The sequence below is a fragment of the Gadus morhua genome, chromosome 3, assembly GCF_902167405.1.
Source record: "Gadus morhua chromosome 3, gadMor3.0, whole genome shotgun sequence".
Taxonomy (NCBI): Eukaryota; Metazoa; Chordata; class Actinopteri; order Gadiformes; family Gadidae; genus Gadus; species Gadus morhua.
Window position 1 is genome coordinate 8,143,253 of NC_044050.1, and position 27,699 is coordinate 8,170,951.

Sequence of the window (27,699 nt, forward strand, 5' to 3'; positions counted from 1 at the left end):
AGTGGGTACACTGTTGTCCCCAGTCCCCAAGTCGTGCAAACCCCCTAAATAACTTGTAACAGGACTATAACAGGAGGACTTTCCTACCAACATCAGTAGCCTAACCACCTATGATGACTCCCAGGTGCTGGGTAAGGAGATTCCTCCATTTGTGCAAAAATAGCAATGACTTGACTTGAAGTTAAATTCAATTTGTATTTATTTGTAGTTGTATGTAGTATCGTCATATTTGTATTTGTATATATTTTGTTTACTTTTACCTTCCTCATTGTGTGTTCTCTCAGTCATGTTTGTGATTTTCTACTGCAACACTTAAACTTTGCTTCGGGGATCAATAAAGCACTCTGCTATAACAATGACGTTACGTGTTGTGTGTGATATGTGCAGGGTCAGCAAACCGGCAGAAGCTGTGCAGTGCGGCCGGGTTCCCAGTGAGGGGAGAGGATGGGCTGGTGCTGATGGGCCTGAGCGTCTGCTGGGGTTCGAGGGATGCATTCTACGTCTCTCTGCAGCAGGAGCAGAGCTCAGGTGGATGCCGGTTATTGGCGAGCACTGGCTACGATAAATAGCCTGACGTCACCAGATTCATTTGCAAATGTGTATTAGTCTTTTAATGTGTATTAGTTTTTTATCAAAGGGCAAATAAATCCAGTAATACAGACCTTAATTCTCTGTAGTGCAATATATCTTTCTTAAACCATATCAATACACAGACCAGCCCTTACATAACCACAGACACCATCCTTAACCACAGACAATACATTTTGGTTTTGTGTGTAACACTGCAGGTTTGAGCTCTAGTTTGGCCCCGCCTCCGCTGGATGCTGATTTGCCAGTGAGTGAGAGGTTGGAGCAGGTGAAGGCCTGTCTGAACAGGCCATTGGTCAGCCACTCAGCTGTCGTGGTTATCACCTATGACATCATCCATGTGTACAAAACACTGGTGCTGAGCTGCGGTGTCAGTCTGGAGGGAAGCTGTGAAGACCCCAAGGTACAAACAATCTTATATACTTAATGATGATTAATGATCCTTTATTTTTGTTATATCATACGGATGAATGTCTTTTTTCTCTTACTTAAAGTTAAGAAATTGACATGGAAGTCATCTGCTGGATAAATTGTTTGTTTTTGTAAACAAACTTAAGAAATCAACTGACTCAACTATCAAATGCGATGTTGCCATCATTCACCACGATTACATCATAAAATATACATTTGATTCACGATTTCTACTTGTGATTTGGAATAACAACCGCAATGTGCAAAAGCCAAAACTTTACACACACCTGAATCGTCTTTTGATAATAACTGAACCCCGGCATTGCCACAGGTGGCCTGCTGGCTGGTGGACCCAGGTAGTGAGGAGAGGACCCTGGCCAACATGGTGACCTTCTACTGCCCCGCGGAGCTGGCCTTACTGGAGGGACTGGGGGAGGGCCGGTACGCCAGCACCTACTGCCCCCGCGTGAAGGCGGCTACAGAGAGCGTGCTGATCCACGCCACCATGACCCACCTCACCGGCCTGCTGGAGGAAGACGGCATGCTGGGTAAGGCTATACCAGCCTGCATTTGTTTGTAAAGGACTTAAACACGGATTGGACTTTGGGTTCAATTAAATTTACAATATTGTAAAGGAAACACGACCACACATGATATCCTCAAACCCATCGTGCCATGAAGACTAACTTCAAGGCTACTGGGATTAAGGTAAATTGCTTTGAATCTACAGCTTGGCGGAGAGATTTCTTGTTAAGGCTGTTAGCGTGCCACGCCTTTTGAGGTTGGACTGGTTTGGGAGAGGGGAGGGAGAAGGAGGGTTGAGGAGCACAGTGCAGACTCCCCTCTAGACTGGAGCCAGCATGGAGCCACAAATGTTGCCTACCGTACCTCCAAATGACGGACCTTTTAAGTTGTACTGATCGTGTGCCTCTACCAGACGTGTTCCGGCGGGTGGAGATGCCGTCCCAGCGGTGTCTGGCCCTGCTTGAGCTCAACGGCCTGGGCTTCAGTGTGCGGGAGAGCGAGAGGCAGAAGCACGTGATGCAGGCCAAGCTCAGCGCCCTGGAGGCTCAGGCGTACGGCATGGCCGGGCACAGCTTCTCCCTCACCAGCATCGACGACATAGCACAGGTATCTCTATGATGTTTGGATGCTGTGGTCATTTGGACCAATCCAATATACACTTTTTGGATTGGAAAGACTTCAGTAATAAGATGCCTAATGACGGATAATGCACTCTTTAGAGTTCAACAAAGTTCAGGATGTATCATCCTGTGTGTCAACCACTTGTGTGTGTGTGTGTGTGTGTGTGTGTGTGTGTGTGTGTGTGTGTGTGTGTGTGTGTGTGTGTGTGCGTGTGTGTGTGTGTGTGTGTGCGCGTGTGTGTGTGTGCGCGTGTGTGTCTGTGTTTCCGTCCTGCAGATCTTGTTCTTTGAGCTCCATCTGCCCCCAAATGGTGACGTGGGCGGGGTAATAAATAAGAAGACTCTGGGCTACACCAGGAGGGGAGGCAAAGTGCGACTGGGCAAACAGTTCAGCACTACCAAGGTACAAGACATGTCAAAACGTGTACATCTGGTACCGCCCCTCATTGTAAGGCTCTCTGTGTGGCCCGCGGAGTGTGTGATGATATGGGACGTGTTTCACTACGTCGCCAGGACGTGCTGGAGAAGCTTCGACCGCTCCACCTGTTGCCCGGGGTGATTCTGGAGTGGCGGCGGATCACCAACGCCATGACCAAGGTGGTATTCCCCCTTCAGAGGGAGAAGAGGCACCACCCTGGCCTGGCCATGGACCGCATCCACCCCGTCGCCCAGACCCACACGGCCACGGGTAACGACCAGAGACATATCTGGGCATTTCTATGTATGGAAACGCTACATGCTTTCTTCCAGACATCTTACTCATCCCATAAGTGTCTGCATCCTACGGCTGGCCTCAGTGGGAATCGAACCGCGTCCTTCAACCTGAGCTCAACGGACCCATCCTTTATTTCTCCGTTATGATGAAGTGGGTTTTGGTTTCTTGGACTGAACAAGGCTTTCTGAATCCACATGCTCCGCAGGTCGGGTCAGCTTCACAGAGCCCAACATCCAGAATGTCCCCAAGGACTTTGAGATCGACATGCCCACCGTGGTGGGGGAGAGCCCCCCTTCACAAGATGCCCGCCATCTTGCAAACAAACAAGGGTAGGCCGACGACGTTACGCTGGATGGAGCATCTCTTTCCAAATGCTGTTTGTTTCCAAGGCCCAAATGGCCCAAATAATGAACTGTGTCCAGTATTCATCAATGGCCCACAGCCAATCTGTAGACATTGTGGATAGCTCAGTTTGTAATCCTGCTGTCATTGTTTCACAGGAGGAAGCGTCGCACTATAATCCCGGCGGCTCCAGTCGGCAGTACAAAGAAAGGCCCGGCCTTCTCCGTCAGCATGCGGCATTCCTTTGTGCCCTTCTCAGGTGGATGAGCCGCTTATATTTAAGATCACCTCCGCTATCGAGGAGCGCATGTTTTCTCCTTATCGTTAATAGATTTTTTTAACATCATATTCTTTTTGTATTGAATCATCATGACATCATCATTCGATAACCTGATTGCAGTACCACTCATACACGCTCAATTTACATTTGAATAGCCAATTGAATTGCCATGCGATGAGTCGATGCTTGTTGTGAAAGCTGCTCTCCTTGACGTCCTTGGGCTTGTGGTTCCCTGTGTGCTGTAGGGGGCATGATTCTAGCAGCAGATTACTCCCAGCTGGAGCTCCGGGTGCTGGCCCACCTGTCCAAGGACCGGCGCCTCCTGCAGGTGAGTCTTTGTGATTGGCTCCCTGGGTCCCTGGTTGAGTCCCTGGTTCCCATGGGGTCTGTTGGGACTGCTATGTACCAGGGCACGGGTTCTAGAGTGGTTAAGGTCGGTGTTAGGGTGTTATGAGCTGTGTTGGTCTTTTAGATGATGATTCGATTAAAAGGGACATTTTATTAACCAATATGAAACTGTAAGCGATTGCCTTGATGTATGCCAGTTATAACACGTGTGTTATGGGTCAGGTGCTGAACGGCGGAGCAGACGTGTTCCGCTGCATTGCAGCTGAGTGGAAGAGCATTGAGCCGGACTCGGTGAACGACAGCCTCAGACAACAGGCCAAGCAGGTGTGTGTGTGTGTGTGCCACACACACGTATTCTCATGGTGTATACCTGAGAATTCATTAATTCAGTATCGTGTGTGTGTGTGTGTGTGTGTGTGTGTGTGTGTGTGTGTGTGTGTGTGTGTGTGTGTGTGTGTGTGTGTGTGTGTGTGTGTGTGTGTGTGTGTGTGTGTGTGTGTGTGTGTGTGTGTGTGTAGATCTGCTACGGCATCATCTATGGGATGGGACCCAAGTCCTTAGGGGAGCAAATGGGAGTGGATGAGAACGATGCAGCTTGCTACATCGAGAGCTTCAAATCCAGATACACAGGTACTCTTCATCTAATAACCTTCAGCTCTATCATACAATTCATGAATAATAACACAGATCAAACCTGTTTTTATGAAAGCTGTACCTCGACTCAGCTAGTGAAGTTCAGTCTAATTCGTCTGCTCTGCTATATGAAAGCAGAGATAATTAGTGTTGTGAGCGACACCTGTGAGGGTCCTGTGATGACACTTGTGGAAAGTCCGTTTTAGGACCAAAGCGCCGTAAATCCTAAGATACGCTGGCCTGTGTTGCTTGGCAACCATTCAGCTGTCTTCAGGAACTATATTGCTTGACCGAAGAATGCTGATTTGTTTTCAATGAATGAAAGCCTCTTCAATCCCAGTGTGCTCTGAACCACCTCCACCATCACTGAGCGGGGACGTCCTTCTGTCTGCTCCAGGGATCCAGGCCTTCCTCAGGGAGACGGTGAAGAACTGCCAGAGGAGGGGCTACGTCCAGACCCTGATGGGCCGGCGGAGGTACCTGCCCGCCATCACCAACGGCAACGGCTACGCCAAGGCACACGTGAGCAGAGCGTGTTCATTATCCTGGGCATGGGTTTAACATGCAGCCTGACATAGTTATCCCATGTGTTCACTATGAGTGCATTTCAGTTCTGCCTGACGATTTCAGAGAGACAGCATGGTAGGATAAACTCTGTGTTCACCCTGACCCTACGTGCCCACTACCTCCGTCAGTCAACGGACGTGGGAAGGCGTGGCTGACGGACGGGGGAGTAGTCTTTGCAGAGGCATCCGTCAGCCAATCAAATCACTTCGCCGGGTTCTTCCCCCTTCTTCCTGCTTGTTTCGAAGCAAGATGACCCACTTTCCATGCGGTATCGTCAGAGCCCGAGTCGCGTCACAGTGCTTAAATTTGCATACGCGATTGTTACGTCCCCCGCTAGGGGAAGGGGTGGCAACATAAAACCAGATGTCTTTGGTTAACTGGAAGTTGTTTATTTGTTTATTTAGCCCAGAGCATGGGATAAGTTTCCGTGTAGCAATTAACAAGAACCTCGATCAACCAACAAATAACCATTCGAAGACCCAATATGGCAAGCTTCATATCCAAGGCCAGCTGCCGTGGATGTTGAGCTCGCCCGTGCTTTATCCTCCCGGATCCTCGGCCCTCCGATGCAGCTGCCAATCACGTCCGGGGACAGGCACATCAAAATTAACATAATGGTCAACAAATCACACGCAGGGAAAACACATGATCATTAGCATGAGTATCGACAAACTGAGGATTTTACCCATGAGGGCGGGGCGTCAATCCGCAACCGTACAGCGATCTGATTGGATGACGGATCCGTCGCTGCCGAAATGTTGAACATTTTTCAACTTTCTGACGGAGCCGAAGGCTCCAACGGAACGGACGGATCCACAATGCATTGCGCGTCCGTCCCCATTGAAAGTCAATGGGGATCAGTCAACGGACGGAGGTAGTGGGCACGGGGCGTTACACTACCTCTGGGTCTGCTACTTTAATGTACCAGGTCAGCAGGTCATCTTCACTAAGCTAGTGGAGATAATTCTATGACTCATGGCATCAAGGTAGCAGACCCCTGATTAGTATAAAGCGGGTCACGTGTTTTGTCCTCAAATTTGAAAAGGGTGTATAGTTCTTGAAGAGGTCAGTTTAATTAGGGTTGATTTCTCACATACCATGTTAGAAATCATACCATCCCATTTTCATACCAGTTTAACCTGATCGAGTACATCTGTCTTGCGACTACATTGACATTATATAACGTATAACCATCTTTTGATTCAATCAGATGGATGTGACGCATTAATATTCAAACGTAGACGGTGGAGCCGTGGGTTTAGTTGTGTTATCTCCGCCCCAGTCCCACGTTAGATATCTTCAGAGTTTTCTCAGACCATTTGATTATTTCTGAAACCTATCTTCCCCCTCCTCCCTTCCCGCCCCCCAGGCCGAGCGGCAGGCGGTGAACACCACGGTGCAGGGCTCGGCCGCCGACATCGTCAAGCTCGCCACGGTCAACATCCAGAAGCGGCTGCGGGAGCTCTACCCCAGCGCCCCCCTGTCCCACCAGCACACCGCGCCAGGTAGGGGTCGCATCCAGGGCCTCGTCCCAATGAACAGCAGGGGTCAGGACTGTCAGGACTAATGGCCATGAACCACCTCGTTTACCACACGTGTTTACGATCCGGAGATAAAAGAGTCGATCAGAACAAAGCATGCGAAGAAAAATAAAATGGAGAAATTACTTTCTGAATATAATATTTATAATGGATTATGTTTGACTTATTACTATAGTTTATTTACCATTTACGTTATGAGAAACCTCCTAATGGTTTTGCATTGCCTTGGCCATTTTGCTACTTGTCGTGTACCCGTTCAGGAAGCACTGCTCCAGACTAGTGGCCCCTACGTGCATGACACAGAAGCCACATTAAAAGACTAAAATCTAGAGAATTAAGAACACGTCTGGACTGGCCTGTGTGTCGTTCTCTCCCCAGTGAGTCGGCGGGGCGGGACGTCCCATCTGAGGGGAGCCTACTTCATCCTGCAGCTCCATGACGAGCTCATCTATGAGACCAAAGAAGAGGACCTCATCCAGGTGGGACGTTAACTCATTACACAGAGCACACTGCAAACGTTGCTTTCCAGGGTCCTGTATTAGATCAAATTAGTCTATTCCTAACCTTCATTGTAGTTTTTTTATATATATATATTGAAGCATAGATTTAATTAAATACCACTTTAGATATGACATTTCTGAAGCATTTGCAACTCTACGCACTTCCCTATTTTCCAGAAGACAGGGGAACATTTATTCTAGGGAAAATCCACTGTAACCATTGAACTAATTTCAGCTACCTTTTTTAGCTGGACCAATCAATCCCTAATTACTAGCGCCAGACGAGAAAATGAAAAAAAAACACTACGGCCCATAGAATATCTTAAAACTCCCCAAATTCATGTTTGCTTTATCTTCAGGCGAGCACACTCTGTTGACTATACTTGAATTGTGTTTTCTCTACCAATCATCTCAGGTGGCTCAGATAGTGAAGAAAGAGATGGAGACTGCGGTGAAGTTGCATGTGAAGTTAAAGGCCAAGATAAAAGCTGGACCCAGCTGGGGTAACCTTGAAGACCTTGACATATAACAGAATGCTAACGGACAACCATGATTAATTCAGGGATAGTGACTATGTTACTATGAACTGTAACTATATGAATTTATCCTATTTATACTGGTACTGTACATAATGAGAAAACAATCGTGCCATGAATAATATGAACTGGAGGTATAACACCTCATTTGGATTTCTGGTAATGGACATTGAAAGCTGACATTTAATTTAATCTTTGCAATGAATTTCCATCCAAATAACAGACACTCACACGCCATTGCACTGTTTTGAATTTCCTTTTATTTATATTTTTTTACATTTATGACATCATTAAATTGCAAATCTACCACGGTCAGCGTTTAGACATTATTTGTGCAAAACAAACTTAGCCAGCTTGGGTTTCTCATATTTTTTTTAAAGGAGGGAATAAATACGATAGGGGAAGCATTTTGTGCGACCTAGATCAACTGAAGATCAATCATTTAGAGTGGATATTTCAATGAAACCCAAGACCAGAGATTAACTTAGTTCAATCACAAGCCAAGTTAAAAGAAGAACATTTCTGGGAACCTGAACCAGGAGAGCGGTCTTGATTTAGACAATGCCTTTAGTGCTGGGGTTGACTGATAAATTGCCCTCATTTAACCACCAGGTGCGAGTGATTAGCCATTGAAAGCCATTTCTAAATCTGCCCTGTGACTTGGTGACATCACAAGTTGGAGGGTCCACCTGAATGTATAACTGATGGACGAGCCTGCCACTTGTGATGTGACTATGATACAGGGCAAGGCCGATTCTGAAATGGCTTGCGATGGCTAATCACACTGACCACACACACTGGTTAAATAGGTGCCCTCTAACTGTTGAACACTTAACCAGCACACCACGGCTGGACAGATGTTTAAGAGGCGCGGTCTCAAACAACATGGTGACAGAAAAAACTACAAATAAATGTCATTGGACAAACTTCCAGTGACGTGGTCGACAACATTGTGTTTGACTGAATTTAAAAGAAAAAAATATTTTTCCACGAATGCAGGAGTGTTGGTGGTGATTCCTGTTACAGATGCCCCATTTCTAAATAAAAAAAAACTAAAACTATTTATTTCCAAGGACCCGGGATGAAACCTAAACCGCGAGCAAGTCCATTCAAGTATATTCCAAAGTTCTTCCAAACTGAAACATTGCATTGCACAGACAACCACCATGCTATCGATCTTAAACACTTTCTTGAAACCCCTCGTGTCAGAAACCAGGCAGTGGAGGTCACAGGGACGCAGCTGATGTGGAGACACACTTCTAATCAGTATCTTTGGTGGGTTTGCCCAAGCCCATTAACCTGCAACACGTCTACAACGGCATTCCCTCGTCCCGTTAAACAAGCTCCTACTGACGTCTCCCTATTGACCTCAGCGTCACTCTAAGCTCCTCTTCTACCGTCTGTCAGGGCTTTGAAATAAAAACCTAATGTTAAGGGTTGGATGAAGGCATCTGTAAACGTATTCGGTTGAGAGACTCTTTGCCACAAACGCAACAGAGTTATCAATTAAGGCATTGATACAGACAGAGCTGTGCATTTAAACCAGAGTAGAAAACCCAAATTTGAAAAGAAATTATGTACAGGGCTAAGTGCTACTTTAGTCACATAGTGGTCCACACAGGATGTCGACCACTGGAACCAGCACTGGCCATCCTTGTTCCGGACCGTTATACGAGGGGCTGCTGAGGAGACTTGCTATATAAGGGCCATGGTTTCCCCCCCTAGTTGGATCCCTTGATGGTGATGTGTAGGGTGGGGGGCAAGGGGAGCGTTTGGCAACGGCCGAGGCAATGGTGGGTAGAACAAGATGCATGGGGAGACGCTCGCTAGGGTCAGAGGATGTCGACGGTGGTCCCGCCGGGTCGTCAGGGCGTCTCGCCGCCCGCCCGGCGGTGGAGGTGGTACCTGATGGGGGGGCCGGGGCGGTCCTCGTCCTCGTCGGCCTCGGCCACGAAGGACACGGTCAGGTCCACGTAGCGGCGCTCCGACGGCGGCTTGATCAGCTTGTGCATCCTGGAGAGAGAGAGAGAGGGAGACCAGGAACGCCACGGATCACAGGGAGGACTTGGGAATCAGGGAGAAACAGGCCCATGCCGAGATGGAATCTCTCGGAAACAAGGAGACCTCAATACAATCGCTGAAAGGCAACGCTGTAGGGTTGGTCCTACGCCCCAATTTCACAAAAGTGTAATGGACCCATAACACAGGTGTCACTCAAAACTAATTCTGGAACTACTCCTTGTCAGTAGCAGGGGACGGGTAGGAGACTTACACTACTTTTATGTGACCTAGTATTTAATGAGTGTCTCCTGTTTATCCTGCGACCACGCCTCTGAGAAGGATTCATTGTGGCGGCCAGGACAAGTCAAGCTACACAGACACACACTGTTTGGACAAACAGGGGACACAGACAGCCGTTGCTTACGTCAGCTTCAGCCTCTTGTTGTGTCCGGGCATCACAGGCACGTAGAGCATCTTCACGCCGTGGACCACCATGGTGGGCTCGATGCCGTACTTCTCCTGCACAGCGGTGACAGGTTAGAGCGCTCCACAAACAAGAACCCTACGGCCGTGCTGAGCCTAAAACAGCCACTAGAAATACTACTCCAGTTAAAGCTACCCTGTGTGGAGCTGCTCACCTTCACTGCGCTGATGAAGTCAGAGAGGGTGAAGGTGTCATGGCCGTAGATGGTCCACCGGTCCCAGATGGAGAAGGAAATGTTGTCCCTGGGTTGCAGATGGACAAGTCAAAAGGTAGGTAGGTTGGTGTGTGTGTTTTCTAAATTCAGCCTGAGTAGTCATTAGCTTGGCAGGTCTTGCACCCCCCTACCTGATGTGTGTGCGTTTGACGGGCGCGGTCTCCGTGAGCACCACCACGGGGATGGCCAGGTTGAAGAAGCAGTTTTTGAACGATTCAAATCCATAGCCGCCGACCACCTTAATGAGCTCCAGCGCCACCTAAAATGGATTTTTGATAAGAACAACAAAAATGAACTTCAATCTCAACCAAGGACATTATGAAGAATACATTTCTTTACTCGTTATCCCGCCTCAGAAACGACATGAATTAAATGTCAGATTATGTCGGAGTGGACACAGAGGTCAGAGAGCGCCGTCCGGCCTCACCAGTCCAGCCACGGCGGCCGTCGACGTGGCGATGGCGGGGATGATCTTGCCGGCGATGCGCTTGGTCTTCAGGCGGTCGGCGGCCTCGATGGCGTACATCCTCGCCCGGAGGGCCGACGCCGACGCCACGAAGTCCATGTGTCCGTTGGCGTCGTCGTCCTTCTCAAACTGCATGGGGGACACCTGCAGCCACTCTGGAAACAACACAACAGACCACAATAAGAGACGTCCTCTTAGAGCATACCCGGACATCAAACGGCCGGTTCTGAGTGGCCCGCGAGTAAACATGACAGAATTACCTCGGCCCTCAAAGGCATTCCGAATTTCTTATGAGGCCCCCGATGAAAAGAGCCCACCCCAGTCTTAGAGTATACTCATTATTCAATGTTAACATGCATGCATTGATATGTATTCTTACTACAGCTGCTGTGGCAGCAGTAAGGAGATACACGATTGTTTAGCGAAGGAGATATCCTATTCTACTGAGCAATCCTCAAGATTAATATCAGTGTAGCAAAAAGTTATTTTACAGAGATTGAGATCCCAATTGAAAATAATATATTTTCAATATATACATTTTATGCCCCTTTGGTAGCGCCTACAGTTATATAATGCTTCATTAAAACAATAATTTACTGCAGACGCAGTAACAAACTTCCACGGCCTTTCAGAGGGACATCTTGGATAACCTATGTGACGAGGAGCAGATGTTGGATCCCCAGCTCCTAACTACGCAGTCACCTGGGCTGACGTGTCTGGCGGCGATGGCTCCCTCCAGCTGTGTGATGGCCTCCCTCTCCTCTTCACTGCTCAGCGCCAGCTTCTGCTGGTCTGGCTTCTTGGCCGACTCGTCCGTCTCGATTGGCTGAAATGAGACACACACGCAGTCAAGTGGTTGATAGGTCATGTGGATTACTAAAAAGAGATGGTGAGCAGGTTTAGGGAACCTACCTTCTCTGAGGGTTTGTATTCTGGGATGGTGACCTCGCCGAGAACCCTGGCCACATACTCTTCACATTGATCCTGGGGAAGCAACGCTCTTGGTGTGAGAGTTTGTGCGTGTGCGTGTGCGTGTGTATCCCTCCTTCCAGCCACCACAGAGGCATATCAACCGCTTTGCTACACCGCTTTCATCCGCCGGTGTAACAAAACGAATGAACCCATCCCGACTGATCGATGGCGATACAATTTTAATTAGTAGTGAACTCAGTCTACCTTTAAAGCATGTGCACGTTTCTGCATGTGAACCGCGTCATGGCCGTCCACGATGCTCGTGTATGTTGCAGAAAATATGCAACAGCGAGTCCAGTGCCCTGTACTACAAACCTCGATTAGTGGGTTAGCGAGGTGTGTTGCGCTCAAAGCCTGGGACAGCTGTGACATGAAAGTCAATCTCTTTTAGCGTCGCTGAATCATTATGGTGACCACAGCCGCTACATCTCAGCGGTTGTAAACATATGCGATCGATTTCTTACATGTATTTGTGTGTGTTTAAACTAAAGTGAATTCCCTAAATTATAGAATAAGGCAGGTTCGACGTTGCTTTTGCATTTTGAAATCATCATTACTTTATTGGGATTATTGGCAAACAATTCTGCAATTTGGCATAGTTCTTTTTTAGACAATATGCAGAATCTTTTTACTTAGGAATTTACACAATCTGCAGTTTTTTGCCAGCAAGCCACCCTAGACGTATTATGTGCAACTGTGTTGCCCCTAGCTTTTATCGGATTATTGAACTCCTCATAGGAGTTCATTATGACTATCTGTTCCTCTTAAGTGATATTATAGTATGATATATTAATATATAATATACTGCTCTTGATCTATCCATTTTGAAGAGGAAGAAAAAAATTACGCAAATTACGCCCCTTTCACGGGAAAACGCATTGAACCTAAAGTGGGATACCATGATTGACAAATCGAATCCTAAGTGAGCTTCGTAGTACCATTTAACTCTGATCGCGAGTTGCGTCTCTGTCGATCCAGGTTTTCCCAAGAAAGCCTGGGTATGTTCAGCGAGGTTCGTAGTACAGGGCACAGGTGTCACTTTATGTTGGGCAACTGAATATGGTGTAACACCGGGCCGTACAAATACTGTCTGACATAGTACCGCTCCATGGCGTATAAAAGGTTGGGGACTGCTGCTCTGGATCCCACAGCCTACCTTCTCGGAGTAGGGGATGTTATAGATCCCGGCAAACAGCCGGGCCATACTGACGACGAAGGTGAGGTGCCTGATGGGTAACAGATGGCGCATGAGTCATCGAGGATATTGAGACGGAGAAGTGGGTCACTGAAACCCATCTTGAATGAAGCCCATACTCACAAATTGTCTTTCAAGTTGAATTCAATAGGCGACGGGGGTCTTTTGGGTGATTGCCAAAACAAACCTTTGAGGAAAAAAAAAGGATACAACCTTAACATGGTGAGAAAACAAGCATATTTTTTCTATCGCATTGTATCACAAGAGTTATGACTCATTATAGAGTGGCTAAATCAGACACACCTCTTACATCAGTACTGGACCTCAGTAACAGAAAAAGTTGTATGGGAGTCAGAAAAAAATGCGAAATTTTTCATTGGTTCCGCAAATCGACTGTTTACTGGCATAAGGATAGTTCAAAGAGGGGGCAAAAAGCAACCGCAGGAACTGATTGTTGGTGTGACTGATTTCATATGTGTGTGTGATCAGTAAAGTCTGTTTAACCCATTACATTTTCTAACAAAACACAGATTTTTATTTGGAGTCACATTTATATACACAGTTCACAATCATCAGTAATGCAAGATATACGCTGCTCCATCCTTTTTTTTTATAGACAATAAAAAGAACAAACCGAACAAGGGGTGTTTTCAATAAAAAGTTAAAAAGAAAAAGACACGGAACAGCTGTTCGCTTTCACAAGGAAAAACTAAGGAACTTCAACCTACTTAGGCCTACTAATTAACGTTCAAAAGCAATTAAATCTTCAACAAAATATTCAGATACTGTCAAAATCGGTTCCAGGGAGTATATAGGGAATATTAATCTTGTTTTTGATGGTGTTTTTTTCTGGAACGAGTATTCGCTCGGAAAAACCAACGAGTATTCAAAGCCTGAAAAATGGCATTCGGGCCAGCCCTAATGGTAATTAAACATTAAAACATCTGAGGTTTATAGTCTAGTGCGGCTTATATATGTACACATCATTCAATTTAGCTGCTGCGGCTTATACTTATTGCACTTCAGAGGGTCATAGGCACAGCTCAGAAGATCACAGGCTGCCCACTGCCCTCCCTGGAAGAGCTGGCCAGCTCCCGCTGCCGAAACGGGACCAATGCCATTCTAAAAGACGCTGCGCACCCTGCTCACCACCTGTTGGATCTGCTTCCCTCTGCCAGGCGTTACAGTTCAATGAAATCAGGCACCTCCAGACTAACCAACAGCTTCTTCCCCTGGGCCATACGTACGCTAAACAAAAAATAACCCCTGTGCAATACATAGACAACCACATAAACGATCTACACTACCTCTGGACAATCCTCATCTTGCTTACCTTCCTGGACCTGCTGCTATTTAGATATACTGTATGTGGGCAGAAGGCGTTGTTGTCTGGGAGGGAGGGGAGGGTGTAGGACACTTTAATGTGCCTTACGTGGAAGGCAGGGGGAGGGGTTATTGGGGTTATTGTTGTTATTGTTGTTATATATTTATTAATATTTCTTACTGTATTCTATTTATTTATTTTTAAAAAAGCACTGAACAAGATCTGCACCTTAATTTTGTTGTGTAAATACATTGTATTTTAACCCAATGACAAATAAAGATTCTATTCTATTCTATACTCCGGTGCGCCTTATAGTGCAGAAAATACGGTAGTTTCTGGGAGATAAATATCTTCCAATATTCCCATATTTTTTCAAATATACTCTGCTGGAGCCTCACAGAGAACGTTATTCTTTCCATTGCAAAAATATCATGGATTATATCATACCAGTCTTCTAACGATGGGATGTCTGGTTTTAGCCATTTCCTCTGGATTGCTTTCCTGGCAGCTACACTAAGAATTCCAAAAAGATATTTTGTTGATAATTAGTAGAAATTGAATGAAGTAAACCAAAAAGTAATTCGTCCGAATTAGAAATAATTTTAGTCTCAAACACAAATTCTAGCTCTGTATGGATCTTCTGCCAGAAAGTGAGGATTATAGGACATTCCCAAAACAAGTGGTAGTTATTGCCTTCCACAGAGCCACAATGCCTCCAGCAGCTGGAAGAGCCTGAGTAATGAGACGACTGGGCAGGAGTAATGAAGAATCAGACTCTTCCAGCCAAACATTCTCCATGAGACTGGGCCTGATATTTTCCATTGAAATTCACAAAATTGTAGCCAAACTTCCTCGGGGATACCTCTCATAGCTTCCCTTTCCCATTTCTGTTTTATATAGGTGGTACTTGTCTATTTTGATATCCTGAAGGCCCTTATATAATCTTGAGATTACTTTAAGCCCAGAGTCTCACAGAAAAAGTGTGCACTATATGCACTAATAAAGACTTTCATTAAAGAGTTTTCAAAGGCATTTAGACTAACAGGGAACTATTTATGTGATGACGTACCTGTAAAAATCTAAAAGAAAATCACAATTGTTCAACCCATGGTCTTTTTAACGTTTGAAAGTCGCTCAGTGTTCCCTTATTAAAGAAGGTGCAGTATGATGAGAGACCCTGCTTAGCCCAGCCATTATAATTTGCGTCCAATTTGCTTGGTAAAAAGTCGAGGCCATGAGGGCACCATTTCAGGATCTTAATTACTTCCTGCAAATCACACCTTGTGATAGTGTTTAACCATGTTTTAAATGAGAGATTGATGCACTTATTATCTGTTTCCATTAAGTTTCTAATTAATCTTTTATCCCCTAGCCTCGCTTGGATTGGAACCTCTCCGGATATGTTGCCCGGTAATCAGAGTTGCACCAACAAAAACCCGCTTCTCAGCTGGGCCGATGTATAATAGTCCTTCAGGCAAGGAAGTGCAAGTCCTCCCTTATTTTTGGCTAATTGGATAGTACAACATTTTATTCTTGGTTTTATCCCATGCCAAAATGTACCGTTAAATTAATTTATCACTCATTAAATTGTTTGTCTGTTATTTCAATTGGGAGAGTCTGGAGTAAATACAACATCCTAGGTAATACATTAATCTTTACTGATTCAATTCGTGATTCAAATCTCAATATAGGTAATAAATTCCATCTTTTTATATCCTCTTTTATTTTCTTCTTCAAGGGGTTGAAATTTAAATTACACAATTTCGTTAGTTCTTTTGGAATGACTACTTGGAATGAGTTTTTATGGTGGCTAGGCTTATAATTAAAGCTCAGTATCTGGGTTTTAGCAATATTCAATTTGTTACCTGACACAGCACTGAAAATATCTAAGAATGATAAGAGTTTCAAAAATGATTTCTCCGGGTGGAACAGATATATTAAAATATCATCTGCGAATAACGAGTTTATGTTCCTGTCCTAGCATTTTGATACCGGTGATATTTTCATCTTGGATGACCCCCAAACTCAAAGCTTAAATGTAAATTGCAAATAGTAATGGGCTAATCGGACAACCCTGTCTAGTCCCTCTATTGAGGTTAAAATTTAAAAGGCTCAGTTTATTTTTAATCTTGCTATTGGGCTGTTATATAATGGTTTAATAGTCTTAATAAATGTCCGATGAAAACCAAATTTCTCTAGTGTTTTATATAAAAAATTCCAATTGGCTATCGAAAGCTTTTTCCGCATCAAGGCTCAATAGTCTGCAGGGAGTTGGTTTTCATATATATATATATATATATATATATATATATATATATATATATATATATATATATATATATATATATATATATATATATAAACTGCTCAAAAAAACAAAGGGAACACTTAAACAACACAATGTAACTCCAAGTCAATCACACTTCTGTGAAATCAAACTGTCCACTTAGGAAGCAACACTGATTGACAATCAATTTCACATGCTGTTGTGCAACTGGAATAGACAACAGGTGGAAATGATAGGCAATTAGCAAAACACCCCCAATAAAGGAGTGGTTCTGCAGGTGGTGACCACAGACCACTTCTCAGTTCCTATGCTTTCTGGCTGATGTTTTGGTCACTTTTGAATGCTGGCGGTGCTTTCACTCTAGTGGTAGCATGAGACGGAGTCTACAACCCACACAAGTGGCTCAGATAGTGCAGCTCATCCAGGATGGCACATCAATACGAGCTGTGGCAAGAAGGTTTGCTGTGTCTGTCAGCGTAGTGTCCAGAGCATGGAGGCGGTACCAGGAGACAGGCCAGTACATCAGGAGACGTGGAGGAGGCCGCAGGAGGGCAACAACCCAGCAGCAGGACCGCTACCTCCACCTTTGTGCAAGGAGGAACAGGAGGAGCACTGCCAGAGAACTGCAAAATGACCTCCAGCAGGCCACAAATGTGCATGTGTCTGCTCAAACGGTCAGAGACAGACTCCATGAGGGTGGTATGAGGACCCGACGTCCACAGGTGGGGGTTGTGCTTACAGCCCAACACCGTGCAGGACGTTTGGCATTTGCCAGAGAACACCAAGATTGGCAAATTCGCCACTGGCGCCCTGTGCTCTTCATAGATGAAAGCAGGTTCACACTGAGCACATGTGACAGACGCGACAGAGTCTGGAGACGCCGTGGAGAACGTTCTGCTGCCTGCAACATCCACCAGCATGACCGGTTTGGCGGTGGGTCAGTAATGGTGTGGGGTGGCATTTCTTAGTGTTCCCTTTATTTTTTTGAGCAGTGTATATATATATATATATATATATATAAATAAATAAATAATCGACTACATGTAGCGTTCTACGTATTTTATCTTGTGTCTGTCTATGTTGATATGCTCTATGCATTAATCACCTGTTAATGTAGAAGTCACTGTAATTGAGAGAGAGAAGAATAACCAGTTCAAAAGTAGGCATCGATACACACTATTTTACCGGCTAAATTACCATGTTCTTTTAGCACGATCAAACACAATTCAGGCTACTATTTATCAAGTGTCTTGTGTCAGAAAGCATGGAGCCGCTCCTTGAAGTTTGGCTTGAGACGCGAAGACTCTGTTGACCTGCTTTCTGCTTGGTCACCAAATCAGCCGGTTAATCTGGTCCAGAAGGGAGGTTGGGATTTCAGAACTGTCACTGGTATCCCTCTCTCCACCATGTGCGCGGTTGCCTCCTCAGCTGAGTTGTAGATCACAGTGCCGTCTTCGAAAAACAGTCAATCGGGCCGGGAAAGGACTCTGAAATCGTATGTTTCTTTCCTTAAGTGCCGCTTTCGTTTCCGCATATTGCCGCCGTCTCTGTTGTAGCTCCAGTGCGTAGTCGTTGTCCAAGTGTATCTTCTATTCTTTGAAATCAAAACCTCTTTTTTGTCAGGCTTTTTTGAGTACATCTTCTTTCACTCTGTAACTGGAGAACTTCGCCACCAGCGTCCTTGGCGGTGCGTCCGGCGGGGGTTTAGGACCGAGCGCCCGGTGCACCCTCTCGATGTTTAACGCTGTGGAGGGGGGGAGCTCCAGACCACTCATCAGCAGCTCTTCCACAAAAGCTGTCAACGATGTAGTGCCGTCTTCAGCTCCCTCTTTTACTCCGTAGATTCTGACATTTTCCCGACTCGAACGCCCCTTCAAATCAGTCAGTTTAGCCTCCGTCTGCTCCTGTAGTTTCACCAACACGGATACCACCTCTTCCCATGCCTGAATCCGTGTCTCTGCAGTATCGATCCGCTCTTCTGCTTCTTCCATTCTTTGGTGTATTTTATTTATGTCCTCCTTTATACCGATAAGTTGCTGGTTGGGGTCTTTCCTGAAGTCTCGTAGTTCTTTCAGAATTAAGCCTTAGTTAGCGTCGCCGCTCGGGGCTAATTCTTCCTGCGTCATATCGTCCACCATGTTGCTGCTAGCTAGCGACAGTTGGTCGTCCTAACTACTTTTGTGGCTTATTTTCCTTTTCTGGGCATCTTCGTACGTCAGTTACTTCCTTTACAGCTTCATCGCCTTGCAAAAGAATACATTTGAGTTTCGGACACTTTTTGTTAATTTGGTCGGGAGCCGGCTGCTCTATGCTGCCATCACTTGGCACGCCAGACCGTAAGCCGATGTGGGAATTTTAATGAAAATTAGACTTACCTTGCCATGAACATTTAACAGAGATTCAGATTTAAATCAAAACCTTTTAAATTGAGCAAACTCCATTACAACCTTTCCCTTTTCTAATGGCGCATTTCCACTGCAGGGTGCGGAACGGATCGGATCGCAAAGGTGCGGGTCGGGTCGCGTTTCCACCGCCAAAAGTGGGCGTGACCCGGACTTTGTCGTACCCGTTCCGACCCCATTTTAGGGACTCCTCCGTTGCGGTACCCAAAACGAGACCAGACGCCTGAAAGGGTACCCTGGAATTCTAGCTACACCCCCCCTCCGTTGATTGGTCGACAGAATCGTCACTTCCGGGTGACGCAGGGATAAAAACAAACAAACAGTAGCCTCGAGGTATTATTCTTTACAATTAACATGTCGCGTAAAAAGCTTGCTTGGGCGAACAAGGAGGTGGAGACGTTCGTCTGCATTCTTGCGGAGGAAGACGTTGTTTACGATGTTTACGTAGCTGCCGCGGCGATCGACATCCGGCCTACCACAAAGGGTACTGTCGGCGGTGGAAACGCGACCTCGGAACTGAGCTGGGCTATACCGCCCCCTCCCTACCGCCCCTTTGCGATCCGATCCGTTCCGCACCCTGCAGTGGAAACGCAGGATAATAACCAGGTGTGACGTATGAGGTGGGGCATGAAGTATGAGGTTGGGCGTGACTGAGCCACATACAGGTTAGTATACTTACTGCCGTCCTTTAACCGCGTGTCCAGAGGAAAGGAGTGCAGCAGTTGAAGGGCCTTCAAGACAACATCAACAACATCCATATTACAATGCATTCGAATGCTGAGGGCCTTATAGACAACATCAGTGTTATGATAAATACAGTCTTTCCCATGCCGAGATGTGAACAGATCGAGGTTCCCAGGGCCGTTCTTTACCTTTTTCTTGAAGTATTTCTCAAATTTAAGGCGAGCCAGGATGATGCAGTGCTCCCATTGGCTGGGCCGCTTGCTCAGCAGCTTGATGACCTGGAAAGCCCCCTCCAGACTCTCCCTCGACTGCATCCTCTACACACACACACACACACACACACACACAAACACTTGCATTATGGCCATATAAATTAAGAAAATATGTATGATCTTATTTGTATTATTAGTTATATTATGGATGTACCAAACACCTACCTGAAGCACTGCTTCCACCGAAGAGTGAGTCTGCCAGAAGAGGTTATAGGTGGAGGGCTTTTGAGTGAACCCGCTTTCAAACTACATAACACAGAGAGAAGAGGTCACTGTGACTGCGTTAAATATGAGGCCAGGTACCTTTTAGCGTGGTACTGGTTCTGAACCTGCACCAGGAGTGAAAGGAGCCTGTGAGGCAGGGCGGAGGGGGTTCCCACCTTGTCCCGGGCCCACTGGATGGTGTGCTCTATGACCGCTGGGAAGGATTTCAGGGTGCAGAACGGGATCTCCTCCTCAGGGGGGTCCCGCTGATGGGCGAGAGAGAGCAGGTGACTCCCCAAGCACTGGGATGGAGCACAGCCTACCACCAGACTAGCACATACATACACAGTCGCCATTGTATGAGCTATCTAGTAAGCTGATATTGCGCCATGCCAGGTCAGCAGGTGTCTCATGGTTCTTATAAGCTGATCCCGTGTGCTTCCAAAGGACGACATACGTGGCTGTTGTAGGACTCTGTCAGGTTTGGCACAATGATCTCTGTGTGTCCTTTGGTTCCCATCGTCCCCGAATCCAGGAGAGCTTTCTGATTGGATACACTTCGACTGTACGGACAAAAGTGGAACTGGTTAGATTTGTGTTCAACGGGTTATACTATTATTTATTCAGTACCTGGTACACTTCTCTTTGAGGCAGGGCTTTACTGCTGTTCAGGCTTTCGCTCAGGCTTTTCGATTGGTGGCGCAAGCATGCTTGATTGGCATCAACTGATTACCACAAATGGCCAGTAACATGCACCCATACAGGGCAATTTGAGTCCATATTATTTCATTCTATGTTTTTGAAACTTAGTGCATTCAAACGAGATTTGTACCGGGATCAAAGCATTGTACTACTAGGCAAACTACTCTACAATAATGTGCTTGGTTTTCCCTTCCAATAGACGCCATGACCTTTCACCATGCTAACATCTGCTAAATGTATATGTACATCGTCATGGCGACAGGCCTCTGCTGACCTGTCCACGTATCTGCGGGCCTCCACGTTGTCCAGCGCCGTCACCACCAGGTGCAGGCGGGAGTAGAAGGCGTCGCTGTAGGTGCCCTCGGTTGCGGGGCACACCTTGTGCAGGTGGGCGTCCACCTGCAGCTCCGGGTTGATCTCCAGCGTGGCCGCCGCCGCCGTGCTGCTCTTGGGCTTCTGACGGGAGAGAGCCAGGTGTGTGTGGGCGGGGTTGTGGTAGAAATGGAGGAGAGGAAAGTGTACGAAGGGAATGGAAAAGGCAAGTGTTAGTGTAATCCCAGGAACCAGTAGATTGTGTTATTTGCGACATTAGCTGTGAGTAGGCCATACACAGCTGAAATAGTGAAGCTGGGTATAGTGAAGTGAATAGTGAAGCTGGGTAGCATTTAGCTTCATTCACCCCGTTCATTTCTACACTGTCAAGCACCTCTGCCCCAAAAGCTCAAGCCTGGTATGTCTGTTTCCTGTTTCATTACTATAGATGGGAGTGGCCTAGGCCACTCTACAATAGCTCTGCTAAGAGGAAGGATCATCTGCTCACCTGTATATGATATGGCCTGAAGAGAAACTGTCGGTTAAGGTTGGATTTCTCTATGAGGTCCGGGTCTGTAATGAACACCTGAAGACACAAACATTTAGTCCCAAAATGGAAACGTTACAAATCAGCAACAAAACAAATACAAAATACAATGTCGAGACCTGGATGCCAGGCAGATTATCTAAACTTCAAGTTCTACCTCTCCCGAGCACTTTGCCAATCCAACGCCGAGCATAGCAAAGTTCTTCAGCATCTCACAGCCGATGGCGCCACAGCCCACCTGGAAGAGAGAGGACACCCCGGTCACTATGAACCGGCCTCCGTGACGGTCAGCACACAGGCTGTGATCACTATGAACCACGCCTCCGTGACGGTCAACACACAGGCTGTGATCAGCGGTGTGGCTCTCACCATGAACACCCTGAGCTTGTGCAGCTCCAGACACATTGACTCTCCGATGCAGGCTCTAAGACCGTCGTAGCGGTCGCCCCTGCTGGAGAACTCCTCCACGGGAAGAGACTGGAGCGGCCGAAACAACTCGATAGCATCCAGGTAAAACTAAAAATGAGGATAAGACATGCGGGTTGATTAGATGATAAGAAATAATTTAATTAATAATCTAAACAAGAATGAATACCATACCAAATTTTGTGATATATATAGATCGATATAGATATATGCAAATGCATGCATGTATTACAATTTTTGTTTTAAAGAGATTCAACAGGATATAATAGGATGCTTTGGGAGAACATTGACTGTTTGATGCATGCACAGGCTGACCCACCCACTGCTGCAGCGGGGAAAACTTCCCGGTCAGGGCCTTGAGCGCTTCCTGACTGGCCAGGCCGCCTACAGCCGCCGCCAACGGGGGGAGGGCGCCTCTCGCTGTCCGGGAAAGGCAGCGCACCAGCTCAGCGTTCACTGGAGCCTGGGAGGAGGGGTTCACAGGAAGGGTGCCGCAATAAGAGGAGGGTGCACATCGGGCTGTGGGAGACCGTGGGAGGTTCAAACCGTATTGGGACTCACTTTATTCTTGAGCCGGCCGTTGACTTCCTCCGTGAGCTTCACTAAAACCTCGGCATCCTGTAGACACCTGAAGGCATAATTAAGCAGAGACTTTACCTCCTGCCCTTCTTGAATACGTTTTAGAAACAACCGTGAGCCGGTCATCACTGGACACGTCGGCAAAGGGATTTTATCTTCAATGACAGTGAATGAAAAACCAGACGCAGAACGGAAAGCGAAAGAGGATGGGGGTTTAGGTTACCCGATGTTGGGCATCCTCCCCTGCTGCTCCTGGAAGGTGTCCAGAGCCAACATGGCTGCGTGGATCTGTAGCGGTGCCTGATGGGTACAAGGTCAAGGTCAGCCAGAGGGGACACGAGGAAACTGTCTGGTTCAAAGACCCCGCTGAACGCACCCCCTCACCTCTGGTTTACTGAAGTCTGGGGTCAGAACCTGAGGACCCCACAGCTGTTTCTCCATCGTCTCCTGAAACGTACACACAACGCGTACAATATGATGCATCCCTTTGTTATTCCTATTCAGGGCTCTGGTTGCTTAGCTGCAGCGTGACAACTTACGAAGCTGAACGTCATGGGCGTTTTCACCAGGGCAAAGAAACCTCCATGTGCATAGGGTCGGAGATGGGATGTGTCTTCTATTGAAAAACTATGAGGCGAAAGGACTGAAAACACACACACACACACACACACACACACACACACACACACACACACAGAAGTGTATAGCAATATTTAAATCCATCGCTGAAAAGTAGGCTATATAGGGTCGAGGTACAAACTGCAGAACAAACAACATATCTCTCGACCTAAAAGCCACAAAGGAAGACGTCTGCCTGAGGAACATCATGTGCGTCACTTCCAGGGTGACCACATGGCCTCACTTCCTTGTCAGCGTGGCCTCTTGAGCGATGCCGGGACTATATTGCAGCTGTGAGTCACACCAACCCCGTGGGAACTCACTATAAAGTGTATACACAGATATGTACAAGAGAGGAATCCAGCTAAAACGGCCGCTGTGGTACAGTACCTGTCACTGGCCGCGTGCTGCCGTTGAGCTCCTGCATGCCGTTGACCTCCCTGAAGAGGACGGACTGGCCGTTCTGCAGGCCGTGCGGCCGGTTGTCCATGCAAGTCACCACCCCTGGGCTGCCCTGAGAGGGGGTAATCGGTACAATGCGCAGGCATTAGTGTCTCTTAAAATTATGAATACAATGCTGTGTTCTACAAAGGAATAAATAATAGCTAGTTTGTGCTTCTCCCTTTGCTTACAAGAATCTTCGTTTCGACAGTAGGCTAGGCTAGTTGCCGCTGCACAGCCAGTTACACACTTACTATGTTTTTTTTAATTCTTAAATCCTCCTGCCTTCTAACTAGCCTGGCTTCGCCCGCCTAAGTACTTCCGCTCGATTTTCATTTCCCTTCAGTACTACGTCTGGATTTGCGGTATATTTGCGGGTTTTCTCTGTCCAAATTGTGTGCGTCCAATCAGCGAACAGAGGGAGTGGCTGAGAACAATGACGTTAAAGTCAGCTCTCGTTGAAGGACGCAGTGTTTGGTTTGTTTACAGCCTGTGCGCGACGTGATTCCCGGCCGGTTCCGGCGCACGACATACGTCACGACCAAACGATAGCGATTGGTTATGGCAGATCCAGAGTGGCACTGGGCAGATCCAATAGTTTTAAACTTCAACAGACACCCGCCTTCAAGTGAGTTAACGCTAGTCGATTGAGTGATGCCAGATTAGTGTTTTCTAGCTACAAAAGGTTCCCCTTTGGCTTCACCAAAACAATAAGCAGATAGGACTACAGAAATGCACACATGTAATACTTTTTGCACATGAAGGTACACATAGTATTAGCTCTCATTCCTACCTCTTTTCAGCCATTATTTTTCATTAAGTATTTTAAGCAAGTACTTTTATGGTTTTAAAGGTGCGTTTCACAAGCAAAGAGATTATTCTGGAGTTCAAACCTGAGTGATGCTCTGGATGAAGATCTCCTTGGGCTCCTCCCCCGTGGGGTCCGACACCTCGAAGTCATCCCCAAAGTCACAGAACACCCTCACGCAGATCCCATGGGCACTGCAACTGATGAACTGCAGCGGAGAGGGGACACAATGGATGAGACATGGATGGGATATGGATGGACGGTCTGCACCTTCAGAATCTACCAGGGAAGGCGAGCCAGCGCTGCCTAGACGTACTCTGACGGGAGGCTCTTGTGAGTGGCAGAACTCGTTCACTCTCTTTTGGAGATTCAGGCTGGCTTCAGTCAAAATAACACACTGGAGAGCAGAGAAAAGCACAACACAATTTGTCACACATAAAAACACATTAGTTAATGTGGTGTAATGTACATTACAAAGATCAGTAGGCCCAAATCTACAAAACATGAAGACATTAAAGACTATCAAAAACCTTGAAAGCACTTTCCCGAGCCCAACCAAAAACGATACCACCGACAAATCTAAACAATGCGTTTACATTTCTTAAGCGGTACACGAACACACATACTCTAGCAATATATTTTGATTGAAATAATGATCTAATAATCGATTAGGAAGTATTGTGTGCACGGCTCTTACTTGGTACTTTCTGAGGAAGCTGAGGTCAGTGTTGTCATCCAGAGTGGATGAAGACTTCTCAACATGAACGTAAGGGTTCAGCTCCACTATCCTTGGGAAAACAGCTTCCACCCTGGAACAGGTATGTGTGTATCCATACATTATCATTGAAAGAGGGAGAAAAAAAAACTCAACCAACATGCATATAAAAGGGACTTCATTTGTCGGATAAGTATGTGGGTGAGTAAGAGAGGCCCAAGAGAAATATGAATCATCATTGATTTGGCCTGTATTTTAATCGATTTTTCACATCAGGACAGCTATACAAGGCACGTGCCACCCTGTCAGCCTTACCTCGTCCTCTGGTTGAACACATCGTCTTGGCGGATGAAGAAGTTGATGCCCAGATCCCAAACTTCACACTGCTTGGTGTCATGTAGGGTTACTGTCTGTAGACGTATAGACACACACACAGACATCAGTAATCCAGTAGGGAACATTAACTTTTGTAATCACGACAACATTGTTTGTGAAATATCTTACCTTAACACCAGCAAGGACAATATTCTTGGCTGTGAATAAACATAAAACAATAGTTATACTTGATTACGATGGGTCCTCAAAGGGTCTGATGATTTGCATTATGATCATGTGGACATGACAATGCCATAACTCAGTTCACTGGAAAAAAAAATACTAGTTGGCACACCTATCTCAATTCCCAATCCGCCCATTCCACTGAGGAAGACTGAAGACTGGGCCATCTTTTGCATAGCGGTGTCTCCCAGTACATAGCGCTGACGGCTAGAATACGAAAGAAGAGACAATAGTAACCCACAGGAAAAAAATACATAAACTCTGTAACAATAAGTGAATAATAACGTGTCAACTGCATGGGATCTCCATGTGATTTCCGCTCAGGAGGGTTCCTGTATGCCAATACATTGTCTATTTTTATCCATCTAGACTTAGACACGATAGACATTTACAAGAAACTTGCCTGTACAGAGAGTCGTCGATCTCCATTGAATCTGCAGCCATAGCGGGAGGGGAAGAGGGGGAAATCCGCTGGTGCAAGAAAAAGCTAAAGAACCAGAGACATCATAACACAGAGGACAAACAGCTGAGTGCATTTGGCAGGGTTTCTTGTTTATGTTCCAAACATGTATGAAGTGACCGTACACATCAAGGCAATCTAACAAAAAACCAACGCATTGGTCAGTTAGAGCTAAATTAGCCAACGTTACTAACTAGTCACCAACACCTAAGCATCGTTATAAACCCATAAAGTTATAAACCTTACTCGCTAGACTACTCTCCGCTAGCTTTGCTTTGTATCGGCTCTCTTGAAGCAACCGAAGGCAATTATAGTCCTATGCTAAGCCTGACAGAGTAACTCTTCCATTAAGGTTGTTTGTGCGTGTATTTGTGTATGTATGTTTGTGTGTGTGTCTGTGTGTGTGTGAGTGAGAGTGGGCCTACGGAAAGCAGCATAATGTTAGCAACTAATGTTAGCCTAATAGGTGGCACTGTCTGAGAAGCCGGCATAAGGCAAGAACACATGCAAAAAATACTAGCGAACAGCTATGACACATACGCCACAAGCGAACAGAAAATGGCACACATTTAAAGTAAAGTTATGATGATATAAATAAATTGTGCAACCTTTAAAAACATTAAAATAACGCAATTGATGTGAGATTGCTACCTGTCAGTGTATGCGAAGAACTGTAGCGAATGAATGGCTCTGAATGGCTAGAAACTTGGAACGGTTCCGGGTTATTTTTTATCACGTGACAAAGACTTCCAATAGAGGGTGAGACTAGGAAGACATATAAACCTTGTCAGTCAATAACGCTTATGACATTTATAAAATTTGGCATCATAAGACAAGCTACAAAATGTTGTTATTAGATGTAATTGTTTCTGCGAATTAGCATGCTAGTTAGCAGAAACTCTATGATCAAGCAGCATGCTTATGAAAGGCTGCAATGACTTGACATGTTTTGATATATTTTGGCATAATCATCTTCAACTTGCAGTGGTACCTATATTATATGGTATCTTATATAGTAACCATTCTGAAAGAGCACACCAAAATCAATTAACCAGATTTTTGTAAGGCTGCTAGTCATTTTTGAGACCCTTTATGTTTATACAGACAAAGGTCAATCATGGAAAAGTAAAACATTGACATGAAAATGTGTCCTTCTTGTGTGTGTGTGTGTGTGTGTGTGTGTGTGTGTGTGTGTGTGTGTGTGTGTGTGTGTGTGTGTGTGTGTGTGTGTGTGTGTGTGTGTGTGTGTGTGTGTGTCCCTCGGTTTCCCACGTTTTTCCCTCACTATTTCCTATCTTTTCTGCCCTAATCTCTCTGTTGTCTGGGAGCTTTTACAGTTGAAAGCCCCATTCCTGCTGTAAAGACCTATCGGGGAGTCCTCCGCATCCTCCCACCTCTCATATTGGTCAGAAAGACCACAAT

The 27,699-nt window shown here is 46.0% G+C and overlaps 2 protein-coding genes across 3 annotated transcripts in view; one reads left to right on the top strand and one right to left on the bottom strand.

Moving 5' to 3' along the window:
• The window catches only part of polq (polymerase (DNA directed), theta), a 21,299-nt gene extending 13,378 nt beyond the window's left edge, over window positions 1–7,921 (top strand). Inside the window, exons 21-35 of the mRNA XM_030351447.1 lie at window positions 388–528; window positions 789–991; window positions 1,331–1,547; window positions 1,937–2,130; window positions 2,422–2,547; window positions 2,658–2,832; window positions 3,065–3,188; window positions 3,360–3,460; window positions 3,727–3,809; window positions 4,052–4,153; window positions 4,348–4,459; window positions 4,860–4,984; window positions 6,399–6,534; window positions 6,949–7,049; window positions 7,486–7,921. Of these exons, the coding sequence (XP_030207307.1) occupies window positions 388–528; window positions 789–991; window positions 1,331–1,547; window positions 1,937–2,130; window positions 2,422–2,547; window positions 2,658–2,832; window positions 3,065–3,188; window positions 3,360–3,460; window positions 3,727–3,809; window positions 4,052–4,153; window positions 4,348–4,459; window positions 4,860–4,984; window positions 6,399–6,534; window positions 6,949–7,049; window positions 7,486–7,599 (2,054 nt within the window). The 3' untranslated portion in view covers window positions 7,600–7,921. The remainder of the gene's footprint in view (window positions 1–387; window positions 529–788; window positions 992–1,330; window positions 1,548–1,936; window positions 2,131–2,421; window positions 2,548–2,657; window positions 2,833–3,064; window positions 3,189–3,359; window positions 3,461–3,726; window positions 3,810–4,051; window positions 4,154–4,347; window positions 4,460–4,859; window positions 4,985–6,398; window positions 6,535–6,948; window positions 7,050–7,485) is intronic.
• On the bottom strand, window positions 7,844–27,010 carry uba6 (ubiquitin like modifier activating enzyme 6). 2 transcript variants are annotated; one of them, XM_030351448.1, is made up of 32 exons: window positions 26,929–27,010; window positions 26,221–26,304; window positions 25,930–26,024; window positions 25,764–25,792; window positions 25,575–25,669; window positions 25,242–25,353; window positions 24,861–24,941; window positions 24,630–24,752; window positions 23,686–23,809; window positions 23,217–23,320; window positions 23,062–23,124; window positions 22,901–22,977; window positions 22,660–22,726; window positions 22,418–22,561; window positions 22,042–22,188; window positions 21,830–21,910; window positions 21,634–21,711; window positions 21,088–21,269; window positions 20,569–20,674; window positions 20,288–20,377; window positions 20,073–20,153; window positions 19,824–19,952; window positions 19,631–19,682; window positions 13,062–13,125; window positions 12,900–12,969; window positions 11,684–11,755; window positions 11,474–11,597; window positions 10,733–10,926; window positions 10,437–10,564; window positions 10,246–10,333; window positions 10,032–10,126; window positions 7,844–9,619 (listed from the first exon to the last, which is right to left on the bottom strand). In XM_030351448.1, exons 2-32 carry the CDS (start codon window positions 26,259–26,261, stop codon window positions 9,472–9,474), a joined length of 3,084 nt encoding a protein of 1,027 aa, XP_030207308.1. In that variant the 5' UTR covers window positions 26,262–26,304; window positions 26,929–27,010; the 3' UTR covers window positions 7,844–9,471. The 2 variants fall into 2 exon arrangements, with proteins under 2 accessions (XP_030207308.1, XP_030207309.1); XM_030351449.1 differs by lacking the exon at window positions 26,929–27,010 and adding an exon at window positions 26,524–26,686.
• Window positions 27,011–27,699: the final 689 nt, after the last annotated feature.